This window comes from Globicephala melas, chromosome 12 (genome assembly GCF_963455315.2).
Source record: "Globicephala melas chromosome 12, mGloMel1.2, whole genome shotgun sequence".
Classification (NCBI taxonomy): Eukaryota; Metazoa; Chordata; class Mammalia; order Artiodactyla; family Delphinidae; genus Globicephala; species Globicephala melas.
This window is the reverse complement of record NC_083325.1, coordinates 69,167,755-69,194,769: the sequence shown is the minus strand read 5'-3', so window position 1 is coordinate 69,194,769 and position 27,015 is coordinate 69,167,755. Positions and strand designations below refer to the sequence as shown.

The window sequence follows — 27,015 nt, the reverse complement described above, 5'->3', positions numbered from 1 at the left end:
ACCCACACACACACACTTTTTTTTTTTTCAAACGCTATAGGAATTTATATCATGAAAAGTGAATCTTCACCTCAGGCCCTATGTAATTCCCTTCTCCATTACCAACTTTCTTGGGTACCCTTCCATGGTCCGGTACACGTTTCTGTGTGTGTGTATACACACACGTTTAAACTAAATTCATCCTATACCTGCCTTTGTTCACTCTCTTGGCCATTGTTTCGTATCCACACATTCTGATATGCACCTTCGTTTTGGGGACTTCCCCGGCGGTCCAGTGGTTAAGGCTCTGCACTTCCACTGCAGAGGGCACGGGTTCGACCCCCTGGTCAGGGAACTAAGATCCTGCAGGCCTTGCGGCACAGCCAAAAAAAACCACAAAGTTAATGCACCTTCCTTTTTCATGGCTATATAGTGGTCCATTGTTGTAGCTGGGCCACAGTCTGTGTAATCTGCGCTCTGAAACATTTAGATGATGCTCAGTGTTCTGCTGTTCTAAAAACTGCTGTGATGGGCAACAAACAAGAATTTGGAGGGATTATGATCTTATAACATCAGGTTAACAAAAGAGCCAGGAAGCAAAATTTTAAAAGTTAAAATATTTCATTGAGGTAATTCCCTGGCAGTCCAGTGGTTAGGACTCCGAGCTCTCACTGCTGAGGGCCCAGGTTCAATCCCTGGTCGGGGAGCTAAGATCCCACATGCCACACAACACGGCCAAAAAAGAAAAAAAAATTTTTTTTCATTGAAAATGTTGAACCGTATTAAGGTTTGGGAGGAAGTCATCCATAATTCCCACCTCCTCCAACACAATTATTTTCATGTTTGCATATTATTTTCAAGTGCTTGTCTCATATATATTTTTACTTGGTTGCCATCACAATTTAACTAGTTTTCTTCAGAGCTGTGATACAGCTCTCTCTCTCTCTCTCTCTCTCTCTCTCTCTCTGAATTTAAACAGAATAAAACACCAAAACACCACATTAACCCCCTCTAATTTCTCTCTCTCTCTTTCCCTGCACTTGCACCCACTCAGCTACCAAGCATTTTGACTAGAGGAAAGCTGTCGGTGTGGGAATTTGACACAAACATCTTCCCATGTTTCTGAATTTGTAAACTCTATTCACTCCTAAACTACTTTAAAACAGCCTTCGGTTTATTTTTATACCTGCCCCCACTTCACTGTGGGCACTTGTTTATGAGCTGCAACCTGCTGTAATTTAACAGGCAACCAGAAGGGCTTGTAAGAAGGTTGATCAGAAACAGCTTTTCTGGACGGTGTCCATGTAGGGAGAGATTTACAGAGATGGGAATAGCAAGAAAGGGGCCTCCTTCTCTCATCAAGGCAGTCTGGGAAGGAGATGACCTCTTTTACTTCATCCCCGAATTCCACTTCTTTACTGGCTAATTGTTAGGACCTGCTGTCATCAAGTATAGGCCAGCTGGTGAAAACCCTACACAGCCTGTCTCCTCGGCCACTTCCACCTGCTACTGAGGGCACCAAGACATCCCCTCCCCAGCCCAGCCTTGGGCAGGTCTCCTTTTTGAGAAGTTGGTTCACTGAAATTTTGTGAATTGTGTTAACCTTGTAGCAGGCTTAGGATCTTCCTTTAGGGAAGAAACTGGGTTGAGTGGGAAACAAAATCATAGAGACTCAGCATTCCTGGGCTCAAGTCCCACCAGCTTCTTCCTTAATTTGTCATGTGATGTAAAGCAGGTTATTTCACCTCTTCAAGCCTGTTTACACACGTATGGACGAAACGGAGGTTTTATTTTATTTTTTTGGTTTTTTGGCCTCGAGGCATATGGGATCTCAGCCCCCTGACCAGGAATCGAACCCACGCCCCCTGCATTGGAAGGCAAAGGCTTAACCACTGGACCGCCTGGGAAGTCCCCGAAACGGAGGTTTTAAACTGATCTTTAACATCCTTGTGATTCTAACAATCTGATTTCACAAATTCAAGAAATGTCATTATGGATTTCCATTTTTTCAGGACTTTGCATTCTGTTACTAGCGTCCTACCTTGTCTCACTCTTCTGCTTACCAGCCCTCCTTTCAGCCAGGCTCCGTTCACAAACCCCTGTGCCACACTCATTGCTAGCTTCTGTCGGGCAGAGCTAGCTCACCACCCAAAACCCCTTCTCCACCCACAGCTCAGCTTTTGCCGCCAATGCCTGTATTCTTCTAAAGCTCAGAGGAAGAGGGCCAAGGTCACCAGACCAAATGTCTGGTCTTCTGCCACCATTTTCCCAGTTTCTCCAGTGTATTCTGAGGGTCTGGCCCAGAGGATTTGCATGGTCCACTATTCATCATTGGCCAGGCCAATAGTTTAGGGGAGGTAGCCTCCAACAACCCTCCTTCCATCCTGGGCCAGTATCCCCAATCAGCATCACTCTGGATAGCAGGAAAGTGGGAAAACATTCTGAGATAAGAATTTGATAGAGAAACTGCGTTCACAGAGCATCTTTCTAGATGGAACGTTTCTATTGGATGCCATGGACCATTACAAAAGAAATAGAAGCCACCATATAGCTCTTATGCCACACAAAACCCCTGATCATGGCCTAGAATTCCATGTATTTATTCCATTCCATTTTATCCTTCACAGTGAAGAAAGAACAGTTATTTCATGTCCTGTGGTTCTCTGTGGTCATATATTTTTAAGGTCTAGATTAGGATTTTTAATAACCATTTGTACAGTGCTTTATAATTTATAGAGTACCTTCACATGTGTGATTCCATTTGAGTTAGAATCAATGTTATTTCCATTTTACAGGGGAGAACACAGGAAACAGGTTACAGTCACACAAACAAAGGGACAGAGCAGGGACGTAAATCTAGGTGTTCTGTTTCCTAGAGTGATGGAATTTTCTCTACACATCACATTATTGGCCTGTGAAATTTTACTTTATGGGGCTGGCTCCCTTGTGTAAATGTAAGATTTAAGCAAAGTTATTTCTTAGTCTTGAAAGAGAAAGATAAACAGAAGCAGAAGATAGCTTATGCTAACTGGATATTGGTCAGCTGAGAGATCTTTAGCCCAAGGTGGAGACTGTCAGCTATGGAGACGTACTAAGGAAGTTGCCATGCGCACCTCAGAGTGTAAAGTTCCTGTTTGTGATGAGACCATGTGGGGACTCACGATCAGGGCAGGAAGTAATCTCTTTTTGTGCTATAGATCCCTTTTTAGTTTGTGAAGCCTATGGATCCTAAGGACAATGTATGTGTGTGTTTTTTTAAGAACAGGGTTTTTAAGTGCATAAATTATAACATATATGATTATAAAGAAAACCAATTGCATTAGAACACAGCATGCAGTCTCAGTGGGGGTGATATGCTCCAATTATATCTGTGGTATTAAAAAAATTTATTGCAATTTTACATTTTATTTATTTTCTGCTCTTATGTAAAATTTATTCCCCAGCTCTGTTGAGGTATAATTGACAAAATTATATATATTTAAGGTATACAACATGATCATGTGATATATCTATACATTGTAAAATGACTACCACAATCAAGGTAGTTAACACATTCATCACAGTTTCCATTTTTGTGTGTGAGGGGTCTAGACTCTCTCAGCAGATGCCAAGTACACAATACAGTGTCATTAGCTACAGTCACCATGCTGTACATCACCTCCCGGGAACTTCATTTTATAACTGCAAGTTTGTGCCCTTTGACCAACAGCTACCCATTTCCCCACCACAAGTCTCTGGCAACTGACTTTCTAATCTCTGCTTCTATGAGTTTGACATTTTTAAGATTTGTGGTGTTAAAATTTAATTGCGGGGGATAGCAATTGGGGGGGATATGTCTTAAAATGCTCTTAGAAGAGGCAGGAGTGAAAAAAAGCTTGAGAAACGCTGGAATATAATTACCAAAATAATTAGAACATGTTTTTTGATAGAGTAATATATGTGCTTCTCGATAAACCATTAAATAATGAGATGGGGGACTTCCCTGGCGGGCCAGTGGTTAGGACTCTGTGCTTCCACTGCACGGGGCACGGGTTCGATCCCTGGTCAGGGAACTAAGATCCCACATGCCTCGCGGTGCAGCCAAAAAAAAAAAAAGAGAGAAGGAACAGTGGGCCTAATAACTACTATAGTTTAGAAGTAGTGATAAGCATAAATTGTTCTTGGAGATTTGATCAACAACTGTGATCAATAATGTGATATGAAAATACTCGTTGGTGACAAAGTCACAGGTACTGCTAAACCTACGTGGTTTGTTGCCTACCTTCATAATTGAAGAAAGCGCTCAAGTTCTGCTCGGCACGTTAGTGAAAATGAAGATGTAATTGTTTTCCCATCGAGGCTCACAGACTCCTTAAGTTGTAGTCATGGATCTTTTGGGGGCTGTGGCCCCCAGGTTAAGTTCTCCAGCATTTATTCCCCAGCTCTGTTGAGGTATAATTGACAAAATTATAGATTTTGTCACACAAAATGTATACAGCATCCAGCTTCCGGTGTCTTCCCAAGCATCCAGGCTTGAAATGCCTGAATTGTCTCACTCCCTCCTTTCCCCACAGCCCACCCACAGCCAAGTGACTGGCCAGATTCCACCTCTGGCATCCCTAGTCTTTGCAGGATTACTGCCACTATCTGAGGGCAAGCCTGTGACCTGCACTGACTGTGGCTCTTGCTTCTGATCTATGCCTTTAGATCAGGAGCAAAAGCCATAGCCTCCTCTCCCATGTATCCAAATCACCTCTGTTAGATTAATATTCTAATTTTCTCTTGCAGTTTAGAAACCTTGCCTATAAAGTTAAGTTCAGATCTTTACCCTTGGATTCAAAGCCCTCCATGTTTTTACCACAATTATTTTTAAAAAGCCCTTCTTGGGGGCTTCCCTGGTGGTGCAGTGGTTAAGAATCCGCCTGCCAATGCAGGGGACACAGGTTCGAGCCCTGGTCCAGGAAGATCCCACATGCCGCGGAGCAACTAAGCCCGTGCGCCACAACTACTGAGCCTGCGCTCTAGAGCCCACGAGCCACAACTACTGAGCCCACGTGCCACAACTGCTGAAGCTCACGTGCCTACAGCCCGTGCTCCGCAACAAGAGAAGACACCGCAACAGAGAGTAGCCCCTGCTCGCCATAACTAGAGAAAGCCCGCGTGCAGCAACGAAGACCCAACGCAGCCAAAAAAAAAAAGAAAAAAAAAAGCCCTTCTTGGTAAAACCTACCTTTCTAGCTCCTCCCCCACCTCGCAACCCACGCCCGTCTCAGGACTCCTCTGTCTGTAACCTAAACTCCTATAGTATCTCTGGTCTCCTGAAACTCTTTCCTAACGACCATCTCCTGCTTCCTGTCTACCCTGTCTTCAAATGGTATCTTCTTAAACAGCTCCTCCCTCGCACTAGCATAGTTCCTTACGGTCTCCTAAATAGCATTTTCACTTGTTAACTCGTCTGGCACTTTTTAAAAGTAAAGGTTTTTTTTCTTCCTCCAAACCCAAAGTCCTTGTACAAAATTTGGAAATTATATTAAAAAAAAAAAAAGGAATCACCCACAATTCTATCACTCAATGGAAATGATTGCCAAAATGTTTAATTTTTATTTTATGTATTTTATAAAGTAATTTCATGGTCTATACAAAGATATTGGGTAAATGTAGATGACTACAAAGAAGAAATTTTAAAATCCTGTAAATCCCATCACCCATTTCAAAATTGGGATTCTACTGTCTATATAGACTTATATCCTGCTTTTTTCATGGGTCTCTCCCCATGTTAAGAACTGTTAAAGATAGTTGCATAATAATTCCTCTATAACTCATTTAATATTTACTATTAAATAACCAGCACGTTAAGTATCTGAAAAAGCAATTTTACTGTTCATTCTGGTTACAAAAAATAATACAGGTGTATTACATAAAATTTAAACCTCACAGATAATACAAATTGTAGAATGTATAAATCCATCTAAATACACTAGGGCTGTTTCAGAGGAGATAGGATTTCAGAAAGTGCTGGCATCAGGCAGGAAGAGGGCGATCCAGGGACAGCTAGGGACTGGCAAAAACAAGTGAAATACCGGATCACAGGAGCCAAAAGGTTAAACAGAGTGGGGTGGCCTGCAAGGTGTGAGAGGAGAAGGTTGTTATGAAAACCAACAACTCCCTTCCCCCACACTGGTCAGTATTCTTACCTTAAATATATCCATTAAGGCTCATTGCTCAGAAAACATCAGCCTTTGAAGGGAGTTAGTGCTAAGTACAAATCCTCTTTTTAGATCTGAGGAAATTTGAGCCCTAAGAGAAATTATTTTCCCAAGGTCATAAATGGCAAATCCCAAACCAGATCTTCAGATCAGTTACTTTCCCTACATCATCCTGCATTAAATGCCCTCTGTTAAAATACAGAGATGTTGCCAAGAATGGGTAACAATTTTATCTACATATCCAGTACAGGTGACTTTCTCAAGGTAGCCACCTAGCATTTGCAAAAGGTTTGGGACACAAGACACACAAATTTTGATAAGGGGAGTCAGAAAAGGGTTAGAGCAAACATCCCAAACTTCATTCTCGTTTCACCTTCCTGATGTTTGCCAAAGCTGTGTACCACCTATGCTATGCTTGAGTATTTCTATTTAAAAGAACTCACATTTTTTTAACTTTTTATTTTACAATATATTGGAGTATAGTTGACTAACAATGTTGTGGAAAAGAACTCTTTTTTTAAGTAAATTTATTTATTTTTGGCTGCGTTGGGTCTTCGTTGCTTCACACGGGTTTTCTCTAGTTGCGGCGAGCGGGGGCTACTCTTCCTTGCAGTGCGCGGGCTTCTCATTGCGGTGGCTTCTCTTGCTGCGGAGCACAGGCTCTAGGCACGCGGCCTTCAGTAGTTTTGGCACACGTGCTCAGTAGTTGTGGCTCACGGGGTCAGTAGTTGTGGCACGCGGGCTATAGAGCGCAGGCTCAGTAGCTGTGGCGCACTGGCTTCGTTGCTCCACGGCACGTGGGATCTTCCCAGACCAGGGCTCGAACCTGTGTCCCCTGCATTGGCAGGCGGATTCTTAACCACTGCGCCACCAGGGAAGTCCCAGAACTCACTTTTAAAGCTGAAATATTTGTCATTCTAAATGACAAAATCCATGAAAAATCATGTGTGGTTTTTTTGTGTTTTTTTTGCGGTACACGGGGCTCTTACTGTTGTGGCCTCTCCCGTTGCGGAGCACAGGCTCCGGACGTGCAGGCTCAGCGGCCATGGCTCACGGGCCCAGCCGCTCCGTGGCATGTGGGATCTTCCCGGACCGCAGCACGAACCCGTGTCCCCTGCATCGGCAGGCGGACTCTCAACCACTGCGCCATCAAGGAAGCCCCAAATGTAATGTTTATGATGTGCCTGTCACTCTCCCCAAGATAAGTCACCCAGTTCACAGTGGGGCCACATTTCCTGCCTTGCCTACATCTCTTGCTACCAAAGGATCAAATAAGACTCTGGACTTGGATGCCCTCTATGTGCTGTAGGTGCTGCTGCACACGCATTAGGGTCCTGGTTGATGTAGAGCAGAAGGATTTGGAGAATTTTATGGAACCCAATTGCAGGAAATACATCTGAACATACAAAGTCACAGGTGACTGCTCTCTCCATTACTCTCTAGGAGTTCATGGTGTTCCAGCCAATTAGGATTAGGTTCGGCTGTAAAAGACAGAAAACCAAAAATAACAATGGCTTCAAGTAGGTAAAACTTTGTTTTTTCTCTCCAGTGAAAGTGTGGGTAGGTAGTCCAGGACTGTCTCATAAGAGACTCACTCCTTTTATCTTGTTGCCATTCTCGACATGTGGCTACTTCATGGCTCAAGATTGCTGCTTCAACCTACGCCAGTCCATATTTTTTTTTTTAATTTATTTACTTTATTTATTTATTTTTAGCTGCGTTGGGTCTTCGTTGTTGTGTGCAGGCTTTCTCTAGTTGCGGTGAGCGGGGGTTACTCTTCGTTGCGGTGCACGGGCTTCTCATTGCGGTGGCTTCTCTTGTGGAGCACAGGCTCTAGGCACACAGGTTTCAGTTGTTGTGACACATGGGCTTCAGTAGCTGTGGCTCGCAGGCTCTAGAGCGCAGGCTCAGTCATTGTGGCACACGGGCTTAGTTGCTCCGCAGCATGTGGGATCTTCCAGGCCAGGGATCGAACCCGTGTCCCCTGCATTGGCAGGCGGATTCTTAACCCCTGCGCCACCAGGGAAGTCCTGCCAGTCCACCTTCAATCCAGCCAGCAGGAAGGAGAGAAGAGGAGGAGTAGGGCATGCCCTTCCCATTAAAGATACTTCCTAGAAATTGCACAAAACATTTCTATTTATATACCATTGGCCAGAACGCAGTCACCTGGTCACACCCAACTGGAAGGGAGGCTTGGTCACATGGTCTTTATTCCATGTGTCTTGCTAAAAACTCAGAGCCTCTATTATTGAAGAAGAAGGGGTGAATATCAAGCAACAATAAGCAGTATTTACAAGTCTTTCATCTCTGCTGCTCTCCCCAGATTGACTTTCTCTTCCTTGCAGACCAGCCTTCTCTGTTCACAGTGTCTGACCCCTCACACTGTCCACCTACACAGATTTTGGGGTGGCCACAATGTCAGCTTTTAGCCCAACTTCACAAGTCTTTTTTCAGTTCAAAAGCTGCACATGGTCTGGTCACCTCAGCGTCTGTGACTCGATTCCAAGTTCCTAGAGAGAAAATTTGATTGGTCCTGTTGGGTCAGGTGATCACCTCCTCAATTCTGAGCCAAGCATCGGTGGCCTGGGCCATGGCAGGGCTCTCCCTTTTAGGATGGGATGGAGCAAGTTCCCTAAGAGGTGTAAGCGGGAGGAAGTGGTGAGCAGCTCTGGTAAACCCTTCTTCTGAGCTTCCTCCTGTCATAACACGCAGCCCATTGGATGTGGTTGTCACTTTGCTCTCCCTGATGGTAATGTGATGTACCTGTTCATGTTTCATCCCCAGAGCCTAGCAATTACCTGACACACTCAATGTTTACGGTAGAATGAATAATCCAATCTCGTCCTTAATTGTACAGAGGTTGAATGCTTGCCCAAATATGCATAGTAGGGCAGTGTTGGGGCAGCACAAGAACCCAGGACTACTGATTCCCAGTCCCTGGAGTGATTTTCCCGAATTACCCAGCTCGATAGGTCTGCCCCATTGTTCAGCACTTGTCTCCGTGCCCCTGACCGTGGCTGCAGAGAACGTCCCCCAGATGTGGCCTGTGAGAACCCCAGGCTGGAGGACTGCAACACTCAGAGTCCATTTCCTACTTTGGTCTTCCTGCTGAGGTCAATGTCTCCCCACAGCTCCAAGCTGGGCCCCTTTGAGGAGAGCTTGCCCTACCCAGGCTTGATCAAGCTAGGTTCTGGATGTAGGGACAGTCAAGGAGGTGGGCTGAGTAACAAGGCAAAGGTGGGAAAGTCTCCATGGCCACCCACCGGGAGCTGCTCTCAGAGGAGCACGCAGCCATGGAAAAGAGCTGATGCTTCCTCTTCACCACTCTCCTACTCCCCAGTCCCCGTGATATCCCCCCTGCCTCCTCCCAGTTCCCCCATGACTCACTGTGCCTTTCTCTCACGCTCCCCGTCCCCACAGGCCTCAAACCCTCTGTGGCAATCCCGGGGCTCCACCACTGTGTCTTCAGGAGGCCGTTTCCGCTGCCCGTCTTGCAGGCATGAGGTTGTCCTGGACCGACATGGTGTCTACGGCCTGCAGCGGAACCTGCTAGTGGAGAACATTATCGACATTTACAAGCAGGAGTCCTCCCGGTGAGCTGTTAGGGCCTCTTGTTTCTCTAAAGTGCAGGGCCTGGGACACAGGCAGGGAACCCATCAGGGCCAGAAGAGAGGAGCTGAAGCGATCAACCTGCCTCTTCAGTTTAGTGATGAGAGGACTGGACCTGAGAAGAGGAGGGACTTGCCCCCAGCTCGTCAGGTCACCCAGCTCAGGCAGCCTCTGATTCCTGGTTAGTGCTTCCCCCTCTTCACCTCGGAAGGGGCTGGCCATCCACCAGCAAGGTCCTTGCCAACCCTCCATGACGTCCCGCCCCACGGGACTTCCCTGCCCTGGAATAGAAACTACTCTTGGATCTAGGTCTCCACTGTGCCATAGCTCTATTCCTCAAAGGAAGAGCCCCGTGGAAGTCACTCGCCTGCCCAGCCACAGCACCAGCTGCAGGGGCAGAGAAGGTGGCGCTGGGCACCTGAAGAGAAGGTGTTCATGGAGCCTCACACTCTTGCCCCCCACCCAGCCTGGCCCCTGACCCTCCTGCCACCCTGCCCGCTACCCTCCAGGCCGCTGAATTCCAAGGCTGAGCAGCACCTCATGTGCGAGGAGCATGAAGATGAGAAGATCAATATCTACTGCCTGAGCTGTGAAGTGCCCACCTGCTCTCTCTGCAAGGTCTTCGGCGCCCACAAGGACTGTGAGGTGGCCCCACTGCCCACCATTTACAAACGCCAGAAGGTATCAAGCAGCAGAGGGAGCAGGCGTGTGGGGGTGGGGACATAGGACAGGGTCTCAAACTATAGCCTCTTAGTCCACTTGGTTTCAAAGGCAGGCAGATCAGGGCTGAGGTCCCAAGTCTATGCGTGACTCAGTGTGTGACCTTGGGTAAGTCACTTGTCCTCTCTGGCCCTCATGTTCCTCACTTGTAAAATGGGGATGAAAATGCTTACCCCTGAGATCTGTAAGGATAAAATGAGAAATGGATGCAGTATGGTGGACTCTCAAGGCCATCTCACTGTCACACATCTAGATTCTACATAAAACATAATTTAAAAGTTAAATTGGTAGACACGTAGGAAGCAAAGGAAAGCTCCAAGTGCCGGTGAGGTGGGGAGAGGAGGAGGGGAAGTGGGATGAGAACAGAACCCTGAGTGATAAGCACGGAAAAGGCAGGATTTCCCACAGGGCAAATTATTACTGAACTAGAGAGATGAGATTATGCCTCCAAACTCCTAAAAGGTGGGGGGCCTGCAGTGAGGACCCCCAAGGATCCCAGCTTAAACTGGAATCCCAGGAATCCCTAAAGTGGTCAGTTGTGCCACCTGGCTTTTGACAAAAGCAAATGCAAATTCTGCCTGGAGGAAAAACCCTCAATTTAGGCCTTGGGTTTTTCTTAGATTAAGAACAACAAAAGATTATCTCATGATTGAAGATACACAAAGAAATTCAGATACTGGAATTACTGAAGAATGAAAAGTCACTTTGCATAAAATACTTTAAAATGGAATTTAAAAATAAGCAATAGGGACTTCCCTGCTGGTCCAGTGGTTAAGAATCTGCCTTCTAATGCAGGGACCAGGGTTTGATTCCTGGTCAGGGAACTAGGATCCTACATGCTGTGGGGCAACTAAGCCTGCACACCACAATGAAGAGCCCGTGTGCTGCAACAAAGACCCTGCATGCCACAAGTAAGGCCCAATGCAGCCAAAAATAAATAAATAAATATTTCAAAAAAGCAATAATAGACTATCAAAAATGCAGATTTGACAAAGAACCAAATAGAGCTTTTAGAAACGAAAATATAATTGTTGACATAAAACATTCAAAGGATGAATTAAATGACAGATTTCTCTCAGGAAGAGAGGACTGGGGAATTCCCTGGCGGTCCAGTGGTTAGGACTCCACACTTTCACTGTTGAGGGCCCACGTTCAATCCCTGGTCAGAGAACTAAGATCCCACAAGCCACGGGGCATGGCAAAAAAATTTTTTTTTAATTAAAAAAAAAAAGATGGGTAAGAGGGGACTGAAAAAACAACTTAGAATACAGCACTGGGAGATGAGGAGGTTGAGAATGAGAAGGTCTAACATATATCTAATCAGAGTCACAGAACGAGAGAATAAAGAGAATGGAAAAGAGGCAATATTATCCTAATGGCTAATCATGAAGAATTTTTCAAAATTGATGGAAGACATGAATCTACAGATAAGGCATCTAGGCCAGTGCCTGGCATTTGGTGGATATTTGGTGAATGTCTCTTCCTTTCTCATTTGGTGGTGGAGGACTTCCTCTCTCCACCTCCTTCCAGAATCCATAGAGTGTGCTTCCACACTTCTTGAATGGCTCCAAACTCTCTAGATCTCTGTCAGAGCTGCCCTGAAGATGCCCTAATGGTGGAGTGGAGGGGGCAGTCCTTTCCTGGGCAGCCTGGCCAGGGTGGGAGGGGCACAGATCTTGACTAGGTCCTCCAGCCCTAAGTGCTGGCCTGTGTGTGTGTGGCAGAGTGAGCTCAGTGATGGCATCTCGATGCTGGTGGCAGGCAATGACCGTGTGCAAGCAGTGATCACACAGATGGAGGAGGTGTGCCAGACCATTGAGGTGAGACTGGGATGGGAGGGAGGGAAAGTTTCTGGACTCCTGGAGGTGGATCACAAGTAGTGGGATGTGCTTACCAGGCTGTTGGTTTGAATCCCAGCTCTGTCCCTGACTAGCTCTGTGACTTTGGTCCAGTAACTTAACTTCTCTGTGTTCAGTTTTTCTTGTTTTTAACTATATAAAACAGTGATGAGAGAATGATATGTTAGCTACCTCATTGGATCTTTTTGAGAATTAAATGAGATAATACAAATAATATAGACAGCACTCATGAAGCTTCTTTAAAATATAGTGTTATCTGCTGAGAGAGTAGATCTTAAAAGTTCTCATCACAGGAAAAAAAAAAATTGTAATCTATGTATGGTGCTGGATGTTAACCAGACATATTGTGGTGATCATTTCAAAATATATACAAATGTTGAATCATCATGTTGTATACCTGAAGCTAATATAATGTTATATGTCAAGTAAACCTTAACAAAATATATATCATTATTATTACTGAAAAGATCTGGGAATCAGCAGCCCTTGGCTGGAGTTCTGTCTCTGCCACTAATTTGTGGTGTAATCGACAGGTCACTTTTCTTCTTGGCTGTCTGTGACTTCAATTAAGTCGGGAGTGGGACAAGTAGCCCCGTGCTCTCCCAGTTACGAGGTCTCATCCTTGCTTCCGGTCTTTCAGGACAACAGCCGGAGGCAGAAGCAGTTGCTAAACCAGAGGTTTGAGGCCCTGTGCGCAGTTCTGGAGGAGCGTAAGGGTGAGCTGCTGCAGGCGCTGGCCCTGAAGCAGGAGGAGAAGCTGCAGCGCGTCAGGGGCCTCATCCGCCAGTACGGAGACCACCTGGAGGCCTCCTCTAAGCTGGTGGAGTCCGCCATCCAGTCCATGGAGGAACCGCAGATGGCGCTCTATCTGCAGGTGGGCTTTGGGGGATGGTGTCAGGCTGCCTAGTGGCTGCAGTGGGGGCCTTGGCACAGGGAGACGGTGTTCAAGTCCTATCTCTGGCACCTACTTGCCCCACGGCCTTGGGCAAATCACCCCCTGAGTCCATTATTTCCTTAACGAATTGGGACGCGCATTCCCACCGACCCCGCAGGACTGTGTTGGGCATCAGAAATGGGACTTTGCCAGAGATTGGCACAATGCTTACTCTCACCCTCTTTTCTTCCCTGCAGCAGGCCAAGGAGCTGATCAATAAGTGAGTAGGTGGAGTGGGAAGGTGAAGGAAGGGGCCGCGGGGGCTCCGCTGCCACCGGGAGGGGGTGAGGGTGCTGGGTGCTTCCAAATGAGCCGCTGCCGCTGCGGTTGCCGCAGGGTCGGGACAATGTCAAAGGTGGAGCTGGGTGGACGGCCGGAGCCGGGCTATGAAAGCATGGAGCAATTCACCGTGAACGTGGAGCATGTGGCCGAAATGCTGAGGACCATCGACTTCCAGCCAGGTGAGGGAGCGAGGATGGGAGGGGGCGGCGGGCCGCTAGGGCTAAGCGTCCAGACCCTCCAGGTTGGGGGTCGGGGGATGGGTGCAAGACGGCCAGAGAATAGGGGACTCCAGCTCACCCAGCCTTCCTTCCGCGCAGGCGCTTCTGGGGAGGAAGAGGATGAGGAGGTAGCGTTGGACGGGGAAGAGGGCAGCGCAGGGCCAGAGGAAGAGCGGCTGGAGGCGTCGGAAGGTGAGTGTGGGCATTGGCGGGGTCTGCCTGGTACCGCCCCTCCCCCGGCGATCTCCCTCTCTGCTGCATAAAGGATCGCTTGGGGCCCCTACTCCCAACCTCAACCAGGAGGGGTGCGCCCCCTAGCGCGCGTGCTGAAGTACAACTTTCTTTCCCACCATCCATTCCTCTGGGGGTTTGGGAGTCCGAGTTGGGTGGGGAAGTGGAGGAGAAACCCTCCAGGCTGGGGAAAGGGAGTGAGCTGGGCTTCAGAGTTGCCTTGTCTCTTTGGAGCGCCCGCCCACCGAGCTTTCTTTCCCGGGGACAGGCCTGCACTGACTCGCCCCTGTTGGGGAGGCTGCGCACCGGCGGCCTGGCGCTCGGGTGGTGAAGGACCTGAGCAGGGACCACCCGCCACCCAGCTCGGAGCGCCGCCGCGGGGGAGGGGCTCAATAAAGGGCTAACGCGTCCCGACCCGCAGCTCCTTTCACTGCTCACTCTCTCAGCCTCGTCTTCGGCGACGATCGCATCACCATCCATCCCAACCTTCTCCTAATCTGGGACCATTTCGGGGGCGGAAGTGGAATGAACCCCTGTTGGGCACCTCCTCGATATCAGGCACGGATTCGCAAGCCCAGTGCCAAGAGGGTCGGTGGTGGTGCGGCGGCACCGGTGCTTGAGTTCCTGGGAGACTTGGGGACGATGGGGACCGCAGGACCCTGGCTGAAAGCCGTTCTCGCGGAGCCCTCCCGCAGCATCTGGTCCCCTCTCGCCGACCTGGGAGCCCCACTTTCCCACGGGTTTACACCCTGCTGTGGTTCCCCGCGCCCCGCAGCAGAGGCCAACGGCTCTTCGGCACTTTTATTAAAAACTAGTAATGCGGAGAGTGCTCAGGGTATCCCTAGGCCGCTCTAGCCCCGCGGGACTGGGTCAGTTCCTGTCGCGTACGTCTCAGCCCGGGGGTGGGGGTGGGGGTCGAGATTTTCGGGGCCCCAGACCCCGCCGATCACTTGCCCACCGAGTCGAATATGATACGGTTCTGCTCGGCGCGCTCCCTCTGGCTCTGCGTCCGCGCCAGCTCCAGCAGGGTCCGTAGCAGGTGGAAGGTGAGGTCAATGGACAGCGGAGGGTCGTCCCGTCGCGGCCGCTCGCCTGTGATCGCGGATCCCCATCGGCCCTGTCCCGCGCGGCGCGGGAAGCGCTCCGCCAGCAGCAAGAGGAGCGCGCGGGCCCCTCCACCGTGGTTCCGTGTCCCAGGGCTCCAGCGCAGACTTGGGTCCTGGACCCCGGCCGCCGCCGCCTCCGGGCTCCACTGGCTGCTCCCCGGGCGCAGCTGTGCCAGGAGCAGCAGCGCCGCCAGCAGCGCCGCGCGTCCCGCCGGCCTCATGGTACCACCGGCCCTGGACACACAGGCGCAGCGCAGGGTGAGGCGCGCCAGGGGCAGTCGCAGGAGGAGCCACTCTCCTTCCCGCGCACTTCCAGCGCCCCTGTCGGGCCCCTGCGACTGCTGCCCGGTGCCCACAGCCTTCCCTCCAGCCCCAGCCGCTGCCCAGTCCTGTGCCACCCTTTTCTCCCTCCCTCCCTCTTGGCGGGTCGCGGTGGGTGAGCTGAGCGCAGTCCCGGTGCTGAGGGAGTCTGGGCGGACGCTGAGAGCCACTCACAGTTTGCCGGAGAGCGTCTGTACCCTGCAGGAAGGAGCTCCCGTCTCGGTCCCTCGGGGCGGGCTGAGGGCGCCTTGGGGAACACGGGGTCTGTCCCGGGACTGCTGCCAGCCTTATATAGCGCCAGGACAGCTCCGGCTGACGTCAGCGAGGAACATGCACTGATTGTAGAGCAATGACGGCCGCAGCTCCGAGTCCGACCCTTGTGGCTGCGAGACCCCGTGGGGCGCGTCTCTGGAAGTGACACCTGGCTCAAGAGAGGGAGAAGCCTGTTGGGGAGTAAAGACTGCTCCAGCCATGAGAGTCCTTCACCTGTTTAGAACAGCCAGCAGTGACCAGGGGGCCTGTCCCCAGACCAGACTAGTCCAGATCTGCAGTCTTCTCTGACACTTGAAAGGAAGACTGGACCGCGGGGGCTGTCCATGGTGCTGACCTTGTCCTCAGCCTCCAGAAGGGGCCAGAGGCCTCTGGAGAACGCTGTCCTGCTCAGACCCAGTCCCTTGCCCCAGCTATCAGTTCTGTAAATGGAGACAATCAGGACAGCACTGCTGGCACTCAGCTACCATCATGGTGCCCACCCAAGAGGCGTCTGAGGCAGCTTAAGCTGCCAGGATTTTTGATGTCATTCTAGCCCCAGGATCTAAATTCTAGGGCTGTCTGACTGAGGCACCATAAAAAAGAGGGCCTCTGGTCAGGGTGCTTTCAGACAACAAAAGGCTGGTCCATCTGCTTATAGGTTTGCCCCAAAGCAGGAGTTTAGCCAAGTTAATTTTTCCCCTGGGAATCACAGCAGCAGTATTACTTTATCTTTGACCTCCAGGTTAAGATCACTGGGTAGGAAGTAAGGAAACTTGGTCTTAAGTGTTTGAGCTGCTACAACAACAATACCATAAACTGGGTGGTTTATAAACAAGACATTTATTTCTCACAGTTGTGGAGGCTGGGAAGTCCAAGACCAGGGTGCCAGTAGGTTTGGTGTCTGGTGAGGACCTGCTTTCTGGCTCACAGATGGCGCCTCTTGCTGTCTCATCACATGGCCTCTTTTGTGAGTGTACTGATCCCATGAGCACTCTGCCCTCATGACCTAATCACTTCCCAAAGGCCCCACCTCCTAATACCATCACCTTGGGCATCAGGTTTTCATCATATAAATTGGGGAGTATACAAACATTCAAACTATAGCATGTGGGTTCAAGTTTCTACTCTGCCTGTAACTCATGGTGTGGACAGGGCACCTCACCTCTGTGGACCTCAGTGTCCTCATCTGTAAAAGATTGGGCTTAGTCATCTCCAGGCTCTCTCCAAACTCTAGAAAACGGGACTCCGCAGTCGGTTTCTGCTGGGTCTTACTCATTGCCTCTGCAAGTTCCAGATTTTACCTATTTAGAAATATATTTATGGAGGCACCATACAAAGAGCTTGAGGGGCTCCCCCAAAATTGGAGCTAGACTAGGGCTGGGAAGGGTTAGAAAACCAGATGTGTCTATGAAGAGTGGGGATGAGTGGTACTTGCCGGGATATGAGTGTAAACTGAAGGTGACAAAATCATATGGTTCAACAAGTATTTATGGAGTGCCTACTATGTGGTGGGTATAAGACCATTATAAAGGTTTTAGTGATTTCAGTAGGAGTCAGGTTACATTTTAGAGTGAAACAGGCCACTTCAGAGTGCTAACCCCATTAAGTTCTGACCAGCCACCAAACCCTGTGAAAACCAATGTGCCCACTTTGAGGAGGTGGTTTGACCCTTCCAGGGTCAAGCTGCATCACTGCAAGCTTGAAATGATGGAGTGAGGCAGACTTAGAGCCGATGTGCCTTCCAGGACAGGTAGGAGTTCCAGATAACAGCAACACACTGGACGACAGCCAACCTAAGGAACAGGGATGGTACCGTGAAGAAGCAGCAGAACAAGGACAAGCAAGCAGGGAGAGATGGGAAAGTACAGTGGGATAAAGGGGATTATTTCCAAGAATGCCCAGATTTAGCTCTCCTTCCTTCAGCCCCCACGGAGGGATGTGTGGCTCAGACGAGAGGAAAACCAGCTCGGGTTCTGGTGCCAGCCCAGAGCTCTGTCTCCTGGACAAAAGCTCCAAAGTTAACCCCCCCTCAGCCGCCATCTCGCCATGCATGGCTCCATTATTCGTACTCCTGTCCAGGCTCCTTCTAAATACACATCTGTCCGTCTTGTACAGCTGAGATCTCATCTTCCGAAAAATGTGCTGCCTGCCATATAAAGCAGCACCTCCTTCTCTTTATTTTAAACATACCTTGCTCTAGTTCCAAAGAGCACTGCAAGGACCCTAAAGTTTCATTTAGTTCATAAGTCTATACTCCTTTTAGCTGTGCTACTCATGTCCATTTTGAGCCTGTCCCCTCTGAAGAGTTTCATGTTTTTCCCTGTTCCCAAAGCCCCCACACCTCCAATAATTTTAACCACTCATCTTGGTTGCACTATATATTTTTACTGAGATTTCAGCAACTACCTTTATTATCTAGGATAAAATAATATTTTGCAGTGGACTAACCTGACCACGTTCCTACTTGTCTCTTTGGTCTACCTTTCTGCCTAACCTAGGCTGTAGCCCGGCCCCTGCAGACATGCCATCAAAGGTAGAGAGCCCAGGTGGGATGGAGACAAGGACTGTGGAGCAAGATCCTCCCTAGGAAGATGAAAGAAGTCAGCGGGCAGACACTCTGGGATGCTCTGTAATAAAATGCTCAGGAGTCTGAGGAGCTCTGACCAGGGCAGAGTGTTCTGGGGGGTCTAAGGTAGTTCAAGGTTAAAATGAGAATCACTTTGTCTCCAACCGTTCATAATGTGCATCTTCCTTGAAGGGTGGTGTGGGGATCTGTCATACCTGTAATGAAGAGGGACCAGGTAGAAGTTGGCTAACTGCACAGCAGGCCAGAGCTACAACAAAGAGAAGGTAAAGGTTGGTGGGCTGCCTCCATCACCTGACCCCAGACTCCCTGCCTTGCCTGGTCTGCCTCCAGCTTCTACAGACAAGAATACGTTGCACAACTGGGTGAGTGCTTCCCTGAGTATGGTGCCCATGTGGGAATGAGAGAGTAATCCCAACTGAGGGATTTCTGTGTCAAGAGGACCCCCAGTCCCTGGCACTTCTGGACTCAAGAAAGAAGAAGAGGCAGCTGAGGTGTCAGCTCTTACATAGTAGTTGGTGATGAGAGCATCAGGATAATCCTGAGGAGACAAGAGAAGGAACAAGTGAACATTTGCATTTCCAGGTAGCTCAGACCTCCTGATCTGAGTATCACATAGAGACTTCTGCTCAGAGAAGACACCCCTGCACCACTGCCCCTCAGCTCCTCTCCTCCAGAGCTGGGGCTCTGCCTGCACCTCCACCCTTCCCATCCCCATGAAGCCTGCCTCATTCCCCTGGGCCTGCCGGCCTGCCATCCAGAAATCATCCCCACACCTGCCCAGCTCACCTGCTGGAGTTTGGCCCAATTGTCCTGGGCTGACAGTCCATTGAGTGTCCCTACCAGTGAGAGGAAACAGCCCAGAAAACATGGGGCAAAGCCCCCCTAGGGAAGAGAAATTAAAGCACCTAAACCCCTGCCCTCCCTTGACACAGCTCACCCTCCCCAACTCCCTTTCCTTGTGCTCACCTGATCCAACAGCATCTTCTTTAGTGCATCCACCTTGGTGGTGCCAGGGATGAGCCGGTCCAAAACCTTGTACCAGCCTCCTACTACAGGGCCCTGAAAGTAACCCCCAAAGAGGGGAGCAGGGATGCAGAGGGGAGCATTAGGCCTTTACATCACAAAGCTCCTCCCCCAGGGGGAGCAGACACTCAAGGCTGGCTTAGATGTGAGAGGGTCCAAGGGAAACTAAAGGATGACAGGGAACTGAAACCACTGTCCAATCCACCGGCAGCCCTGCTGTGGGCAGAACTTACCACAAAGCCACAGCCCACGGAGACCATGGTCAGGGTCCGGCCAGTCTTGTGTGCCTGCAGACCTCGCCTCTCCACCAGCTGCTGTGAGATAACATCACCCAGGCCCATCAGAGACCCTGTGCAGGGTACACAGGTGTTGTCAGGACACCTCCCAGGACAAGCTGCCATCCCAAGGAGGGAGGTAAGTCTGCTCACTGAATGAGGCTCTGGCACTCTGAGGCCAGGGGTTTCATTCTGGGGCAAATGGCCAGTCTTTCCTGCTGCTTCAAGGATGGTAACACCTCCCCAAGGGTGGTGATATTTAATATGTGTCCTGTTAGAAACTGGGATGAGCAGCCTTGAGCAGGCCAGGGCCCAAGAACACTGCACTGAGCAATGAAGGAAAGTTGGACTCAGAAACCGCAGGTAGGGGAAGGAGAATCTGAGGTGCCAGGGGCTGAGATGCACTGACTGTCGGAATTGGAAAGGCCTTCCAGATGTTTTTGTGCAAACCCCTTACTCTAGAGTTATGGATGGAAACGAAGGTCCAAGACCTCACATAACCAGTAAGTGGTAGAGCCAAGGCCAAGGACCAGGTGGCTTGATTTCCTAGACAGTGTTCTTTCCAGGACGCCTTACTATGAATAGATCATGTGCAGAACGCTAAGGGATCCTGGGGTTGTTTCTCCCCCCAGCCGAAGGCAAGGCCCTGGCCAATGTCTTCACCTTGGTTTTGGGATCTCTGTTTGTGGAGAACAGCAAGAATAACTCTAAAACATAAGTGTTCAAATGGTCCCAGGCAGGAGGATGCCTGGCTGAGCTGCTACGAGTTCCTGCAAGGAAGGATCCTGTCACCTCCCAGCACAGTCAGGTACACCCAGACTTCCCATTCACAGCCTCAGACTGAGCTGCCAACAGGTATTAAGGCCATTTCTCCCCAGGTCTTTGCACCCGCTTCCCCTCCCCTCACTTGCACAGACACCCAGCTCCAAGTAGCACTAGTAGGACACCCACACCCAGAAACCAAGACAGAAACCATCACTGTTTGGGCTTCCCTGGCTGGTGGCGCAGTGGTTAAGAATCCGCCTGCCAATGCAGGGGACACAGGTTTGAGCCCTGGTCTGGGAAGATCCCACATGCCGTGGAGCAACTAAGCCCGTGCGCCACAACTACTGAGCCTGCGCTCTAGAGCCCACGAGCCACAACTACTGAGCCTGCGCTCTAGAGCCCGCGTGCCACAACTACTGAAGCCCGCATGCCTAGAGCCCGTGCTCCGCAACAAGAGAAGCCACTGCGATGAGAAGCCCGTGCACCGCAACGAAGAGTAGCCCCTGCTCGCCGCAACTAGAGAAAACCCGCGTGCAGCAACGAAGACCCAACGCAGCCAAAAAAAAAAAAAAGAAACCATCACTGTTTACAGAGCCCCCGTCAGTGATGGTGGTGTGATGGTTTCTAGCAAACACACACTTCTACTAGGGCCACTTGGGAGTGACTGTATGACCTTCTGCTTGCCTGTCCATCACAGTGAGTAATGAGAGTCCCCTCCAGCCCCATAGCCACCACTGTCCCTGTGCCCTCAATTAGCACTGGGCAAACACATCCTCATCCTTGGCCCGGAGCTGGCTCTGACGTCCGTGCTGGCTGCACACTCATTGCTCTTCGCCCGCACCCCTGCACAGCCCTGCCCCTGTGCAGCCTCGTCAGAGGCAGCTGAGTAAGGCTGAGAGCTGGGGTCGGGCTGGGGCACCCACAGGTGACCTAGGCTGCTGGCCTCAGCTGCTGGGACCCCCAGCACACCCACCAAGGGAGGCCTGCCTCTCCTCTCCCTGAAACTCCCAAAGTGGTGGAGGCCCTTCCCAGAACATGGCTAGACATGGCCTCCCAGAGGGCAAGGACAGAATCCTAGACGTCTTTGTTCTCTTATCCCCCACCATACCGAGCCTGGCAGGTGCTCAGAAAATAAACTGGGAGAAATGTCAGAGGTACCACCCAGACAACAAGACTGCCCTGGGAAGGGCACAGAGGACGTCAAGTGTAGCCCAAAGGATGCACCCAGGCTCAAGGTGTGAGGAGCAGTGGGGCTGAAGGCTCGCTCCCCCTCCACAATTGGCACTGAACACCCTATCCCCTCTCCCTAACAACTTGGGGTCACCAGCTGCGTGCCCAGGGAGGAGAGGGAGCTGTTGTGGCCATGCACAAGGGAAGAGTGACCCTGACGAGGCCTGGGGAAGGGGGAACAGAAAGACAGTCACTGCTTAAATGAAGGGACTAACAGTTTGACATTTGGCAAGATGTTTACAGTATACAAAAGGGCTCTCATACATTTAATCCTCACAAAAGGTCTGGAAGGTAGAGGTCACACCCCCATTTAATGTCTTTGAGAGATGAGGTGACTTGCTAAGGAGTGGAGCCTCAAACCAGGCCTTCTCTCAAGGGGGTACAGGAGGCCAGGGAATCCCCAGCAGAGGCTGAGACCTGGGCTCAGGGGCCAGTGGGCACCAAGAAGCTCCTGTGGCTGCTACTCATGGGGGGTTCCTGCCCAAACAAGGCCCCAAAGGCTTGCATATCAAAGACACTTCCTGGACTAACGCACTTCTTCTCTGTCTTTCACTCCCCAGAATGTGACCACCTCTGTTCCTTGTCACCTTGTGGGGAGGGCAAGCAGCAATATTCTTGGGAAGGAAACAGTCACAAAGAGAGGGGTGTTTTCACTCTTCACGCTTACCAACAGTCACACAAGCTAAAGGCAGAGCAGGAGTGAAAAGCAAAGTCCCTGACATGCAGTCCCACAGTCCTGCAACCCTGCAGCCTTTGAGAAAGATGGATTCCAGGCCCCCAAACCATGCCCATCAGGCCTGAGAGACAACCAAGCAGCAGGAGTGAGCAGGTGGTGTGTAGCCTGTAGCCCTGCCAGTTCTGTCCATTTCAGACAGAACCATGCCCAGTTCCTCATCTGGAGGAACACAGATCATGAGCCCCCGTGGGCCTGCAGCAGCTCCAGGGAGCTCTAAGGCTTTGGTCTAAGCACAGAGCAAGGCCTTTTTTGGTCAGAGTGATTGAGCAGGAAGGGCTGACATCCAGATTCCTCATCCCACCTTCCCCAACCCAGAGCCCAAACAGACCCCAACCGTCCTAGGCTCTGGGAGTCCTCTTGGACGTATTTGGTTGACCTGGACCCTCCAGTGCTCTGGCTCCCCTTTCCTTGGACTAGTTTCCAGGGCGTTGGGACTACAGGCCTGCTGAGACATAATGCCTGAGCCCCGATGGGGCAGGACAAGGGGCTGCCGGGCGGTGATGCCCCAATGCCAGGCTGGGCGCAGAGCCCAGCGGGCAGACGCTGGCGTGGGTGTGACATCATGCCCCTGGGTAGGTGCCAGTTCTCATGCCGTCACTCGCCACCAGATTCAGCAGAGTGGGGCGGGGGGTAGGGGTTGGGGAGTGCCTGCATCTGAGCACAGATCTATTTGGGACCACCTTCTGCCCGCTAGTGGAAAAGCCCCAACTTGCATGCCCTCATCCTAGGCATGGGTGGGGGTAAGTTCTCTACTTCCCCTATTTTGTTCCTCTCCTGGCTTTTGTGAGTTGAGTCTTAGATGCAAGAAACCAAAGTATTAATGGAAGATGAGAAAACTGAGGGGCAGGAGGTTGGAATGAGGAGAGGAAACTGTCCTTGACTATGGGAGGCCTGGGTCGGCAGGTGTAGCTGCTGGCAGGGGGCCAGGGTGCTGTCTCATTCCTCTCCAGAAGTCTCCAATAATTAAATAGCCGCCTGGGGTAGGGGCTTGGTCTGGCGGAGCGTGGAGGGAGCTGAAGCCCAGCAGTGACAGGGGAGCACCTCCTCTGGGGTCCGTGGGAGTGCTCTCCCCACTCCTGGCCTGAACCCTTCCCACTGCTAGAAAGTAAGACAAAATGCAGGGTTCTGCAGCTTGTCAGGTACCTAAGCCCAGACCAGCTGGAACTATACTCAGCATTCTGAGGTCCCAGGTGTCTCAATTGCAGGGCAGTGCATTGGGAAGTGCCCCAGGTTCTAATGCCAGCTCCACCACTGACCATGAAACCTCATGCATATCACTCCTCCCTCGTGCCTCAGTTTCCTTCTCTGTAGTATCAGGGGCTGGACTGGATGGTCTCTCATGCCTGTTGAGCTCTCACATTCAGATTGCAGGGAAACCAGTGTCTGCAGAAGCTCAGCTGCTTCCACAGCAGGACCAGAGTGGCCTAAGATGGATGGAACTGGGCCCCCTGGAGACTGGAAGGGCCCTCAGGAAAGGATGAGAGAAGGCTGACTTAGACTCTGCAGAACACACAGCAGACCTTTGCCCAGGCTGCCCTGTTCCTGACTCTGGCTTGGCCCAAAATAGGTGTACCAGACACTTCTTTTGAACCATATCAGATCTTTTTGATTCACTTATCTCTTACTGCAGCCACCACTGCAGTTCAGCTGATGGGTCCTTGTCTCAGGCCTGTGCCTTACCTGAGGCTGAGCTACTGGTGCTTTACCTGGGGATGATGCCTGTGCAACCTGGTAGAGCACAGAGCACGGGCATCAACATCCCATGTGGCAAACCTTTGACCAACGTGGGATGGAGCCGGTGGGTAAAGGTTTCTCCTTTTCTCCAGAAAAGACTATTCACCCATAAAGTCCTAAGAGGCATTTCAAAGAGCTTCTCAGTCAGTTTTAAGGGACTGAGCAGCCATGTGCCCTAAGCAGTGTCCATTTGATAACGCACCCTTCTGTTGGCTGTCCCTCTTCCCTCTCTCCCCACCATGGATTACTTCCTAACAAAGTACCGGCAAAGAAGCTTCAGACTCTACTTTTTGGAGAACCGAGGCTAGATGGTTATCCATGTTCCAAATTTATGGCTAGTGGAACAAACCCAACCCAAGCACCACTATAAAAATAAGAGCTTGTTGTTCTTGGGTTGCCAACACTCATACAAAGGGCCAACTCCTGGAGCCTTTAAGTTTCTTGAGCATTTTCTGATTTCTAAAGCCTTTTCAGAGATAATCCCTACACTGACTCTGTGAGGTCATATAACTAAACTCAAATTCTATATGAGGAAACTGAGGCTCAAAGAGGTTTATTTTCTTGTCCCGATTCACACAGTTACTAAGTGCTATGGCTCTGAGATTCAAACCTTGGTCTTCTAACTCCAAGTCTGAAATCTCTATTCTGTTTTCCAGTGTGATGAGCTATGCCATGGGACCTTAGGAACTACTGTGCTGGGATCTAAAAACAGCTCAGTGAGCTAAATCCACCTCCCCCCTTTATTAGTTTGATTCGAGTACACTGAGCAGCAGGGAAGGAAAAGTCTGAAAGGTCTGGGAAAGTCTGAGAAAAGTGCTACCTAGAGGTTGCTTCAGGGCTGAGATATTGGCACGGCCTCAGGAAGACTCGGGGTGTGGAGCCACAGCACTCCAGCACTGACAGACCAGCACCCCAGTTCAGCTACGTATCTGCACTCGGACCCCTTGGAGCTCTAGCTCCTGCCTTCGTCAGCTGCAGATCCCTTGGGTAAGGAAACACAAGGACCATCCTTCCCTCCCTATTCTTGATGGCCACAAAGGGGAAGGGGGAAACTTCCTTCTGGCAGTTAGGGTCCCTGGGGGAATCTGAGGCTGGGCAAAGGGCCCAGCATGTCAGTTCCCATCACAGCCACCCAGTACAGCATGAGTCACCACACACGCAGCCAGGTGAGTCATGCAGGCTGACGGACACTCTGAGGACAGGATGGGGGATAGCTGGGCACAGGAGGCTGGAGAGGGGCCCAGGGAGGAGCAAAAGACTCCTTGGCCAGTCACTCAATGAAGTTCCTAGTGCTGATGTGGGGCTATTCCAGTAACAGGAATTCTGTTGTATCCTGGCTTTCAGTAGCATCCCCCCACCCCACCCCTTTTTAACAGTCTTCCTCTCAGAAGCCCATGGTCCTCATTAGAATCCTGTTCCCTTCCTCTAAACATAGGCAAGACCTTATCTTAACTGGTCACTCTCGCGCTGCCCCAATAGTCACAGGCCTTCCAATCCTTCCCCCTATAAAATTTATCTCTGTGCCATCTCCTCTCATATTAGCTAATCTGCAAAATGAAATGAAAATAAATACAGGTAAGTCACTGGGTTACCTTTGTGAGGTCGCTACTCAATCACTGGATTTAGAGTAAAAATAAATCCTTGATTAGTATATTGTTTGAGGATACATCCATAGATAGTAAACTATAAGAAAAGCAAAAGAATGATATAAACAAAACTCAGCAAAGTGGTTATTTCTTAGGATGTATGAATTAGGGACAGGCATTCAAGGGGTCTCAAAGCTGGGTACTGATACAGGAGTATTCAGTTTACTTTTATTTCAATGGTACACACATATCTTAATCATTTTTTTGTGTGTATTAAGATATATTTCACAATAAGAACAATACTAAGAAAAATAAACTGGGGTAAGAGTCTGATTCCAGCACTTATTAGGTGTGCGATCTAATGTGGACCCAAGTAATCTTAGCCCACTTTGTGTCCCCACCTTTGTGGGGACCCTATGAGATAATGTGTGCTGAAAGTGTTTTGCACACTGTGAAATGTTAAAGGAGCCTTTGTTATTGTTCATTTTCTAAGTTAAGGCCTCCTCGGGGCAATGCCTTTCTTTATCCTAAGGGGATGACTCCTCAGGTTTGTGAGGACTTTCAGATCCTACTTTATAGCCAGGTCATCTATGCATAGCCCTTTCCTTAAGAAGAGCCTTGGGGACCCTCCCTCCAAAACAGACTGGGGTGAGAGCCAATCCTTCAAGGGGTCTGAATAAAAGCAAATAATGATGGCGGGGGTGCAGCGAGCTTCTGCCTCCCAGATCACCCTGCGCTGGTACCACTAGGTCCCACAGGGACACTTACCAGCTGTCAGGACCTGTACTTTCCACGGGTGAGCAGTCAGAGCCCGCTGGTATGCCCGCCAAAGTGCCATGCTTTCTGTCAAGGCGAGAGGAGAGGGGGGTCACCCCCACTGCCCCTCTCCACAGTTAAAGAGACTTTTGTCCTTCCCTTGTGCCCACTCCCTCTTCCCCTCCCGCTTCTAAATGGGCAGAGGCTTCCTGGACAGCTTCCTGTCACAGGGATCCCCTTAGGCAATCGGGGACGAGAGGAAGGCTGTGGGCGGCTCTGGAATATCGGTGGCCGCCACCCGCCACCCCACCCCCAGCCCTGAAGCAGGTCTATCTGGGGGGCCTCTGTCCCGACCGAGGCACACAAGAGGACAAGTTTGCTCTGGCTTTCACCCAGAGCCTGGTCGGTCCCCAGATTCAGACTCTCAGTTGGAACCACCCCGCATCCTTCCTGAGCCCAACTCCACCCCAGAAAAACGGCCTCTGACTCCCTGGACCTGGAACGGTCACAAACGCTGCTGCCGCTACGGAATCGCTGCGCTTTGAGCGGGTGACCGCGGAACTCTCGCTACTCACCAGCGCGCGAGCTCAGCCCCTCCCACGTGACCTGAGCGGCGGAGGGACTTCC

General features: G+C 50.3%; 3 protein-coding genes across 22 annotated transcripts in view; 1 reads left to right on the top strand and 2 right to left on the bottom strand.

Moving 5' to 3' along the window:
* TRIM54 (tripartite motif containing 54) overlaps window positions 1–14,910 on the top strand; it is a 17,474-nt gene extending 2,564 nt beyond the window's left edge. The window contains exons 2-9 of one of the 3 annotated variants that reach the window (XM_060309170.1): window positions 9,585–9,757; window positions 10,283–10,454; window positions 12,218–12,313; window positions 12,993–13,226; window positions 13,487–13,506; window positions 13,623–13,747; window positions 13,886–13,978; window positions 14,286–14,910. In XM_060309170.1, coding sequence (XP_060165153.1) covers window positions 9,585–9,757; window positions 10,283–10,454; window positions 12,218–12,313; window positions 12,993–13,226; window positions 13,487–13,506; window positions 13,623–13,747; window positions 13,886–13,978; window positions 14,286–14,296 — 924 coding nt within the window. In that variant the 3' untranslated portion in view covers window positions 14,297–14,910. Of the gene's footprint in view, window positions 1–9,584; window positions 9,758–10,282; window positions 10,455–12,217; window positions 12,314–12,992; window positions 13,227–13,483; window positions 13,507–13,622; window positions 13,748–13,885; window positions 13,979–14,285 lie in introns of all 3 variants that reach the window. The other 2 variants (XM_060309169.1, XM_060309171.1) reach the window with 2 other exon arrangements.
* UCN (urocortin) lies at window positions 13,860–16,995 on the bottom strand. The gene is made up of 3 exons (XM_030858139.2): window positions 16,859–16,995; window positions 15,619–15,865; window positions 13,860–15,357 (listed from the first exon to the last, which is right to left on the bottom strand). The coding sequence occupies exon 3, from the start codon at window positions 15,342–15,344 to the stop codon at window positions 14,964–14,966; it is 381 nt and encodes a 126-aa protein (XP_030713999.1). The 5' UTR covers window positions 15,345–15,357; window positions 15,619–15,865; window positions 16,859–16,995; the 3' UTR covers window positions 13,860–14,963.
* Window positions 16,518–27,015, bottom strand: MPV17 (mitochondrial inner membrane protein MPV17). 18 transcript variants are annotated; one of them, XR_011377882.1, is made up of 9 exons: window positions 26,964–26,990; window positions 26,401–26,475; window positions 25,639–25,729; window positions 19,540–19,655; window positions 19,250–19,342; window positions 19,070–19,165; window positions 18,478–18,821; window positions 17,346–17,489; window positions 16,518–16,997 (listed from the first exon to the last, which is right to left on the bottom strand). XR_011377882.1 is itself a non-coding variant. In XM_060309178.1 (8 exons), exons 2-8 carry the CDS (start codon window positions 26,468–26,470, stop codon window positions 18,186–18,188), a joined length of 555 nt encoding a protein of 184 aa, XP_060165161.1. In that variant the 5' UTR covers window positions 26,471–26,475; window positions 26,885–26,958; the 3' UTR covers window positions 16,518–18,185. The 18 variants fall into 18 exon arrangements, 9 of the variants coding, with proteins under 9 accessions (XP_060165161.1, XP_060165162.1, XP_060165157.1 ...); XR_011377886.1 differs by having other exon boundaries at window positions 19,540–19,620; XR_011377883.1 differs by lacking the exon at window positions 26,964–26,990 and adding an exon at window positions 26,885–26,925.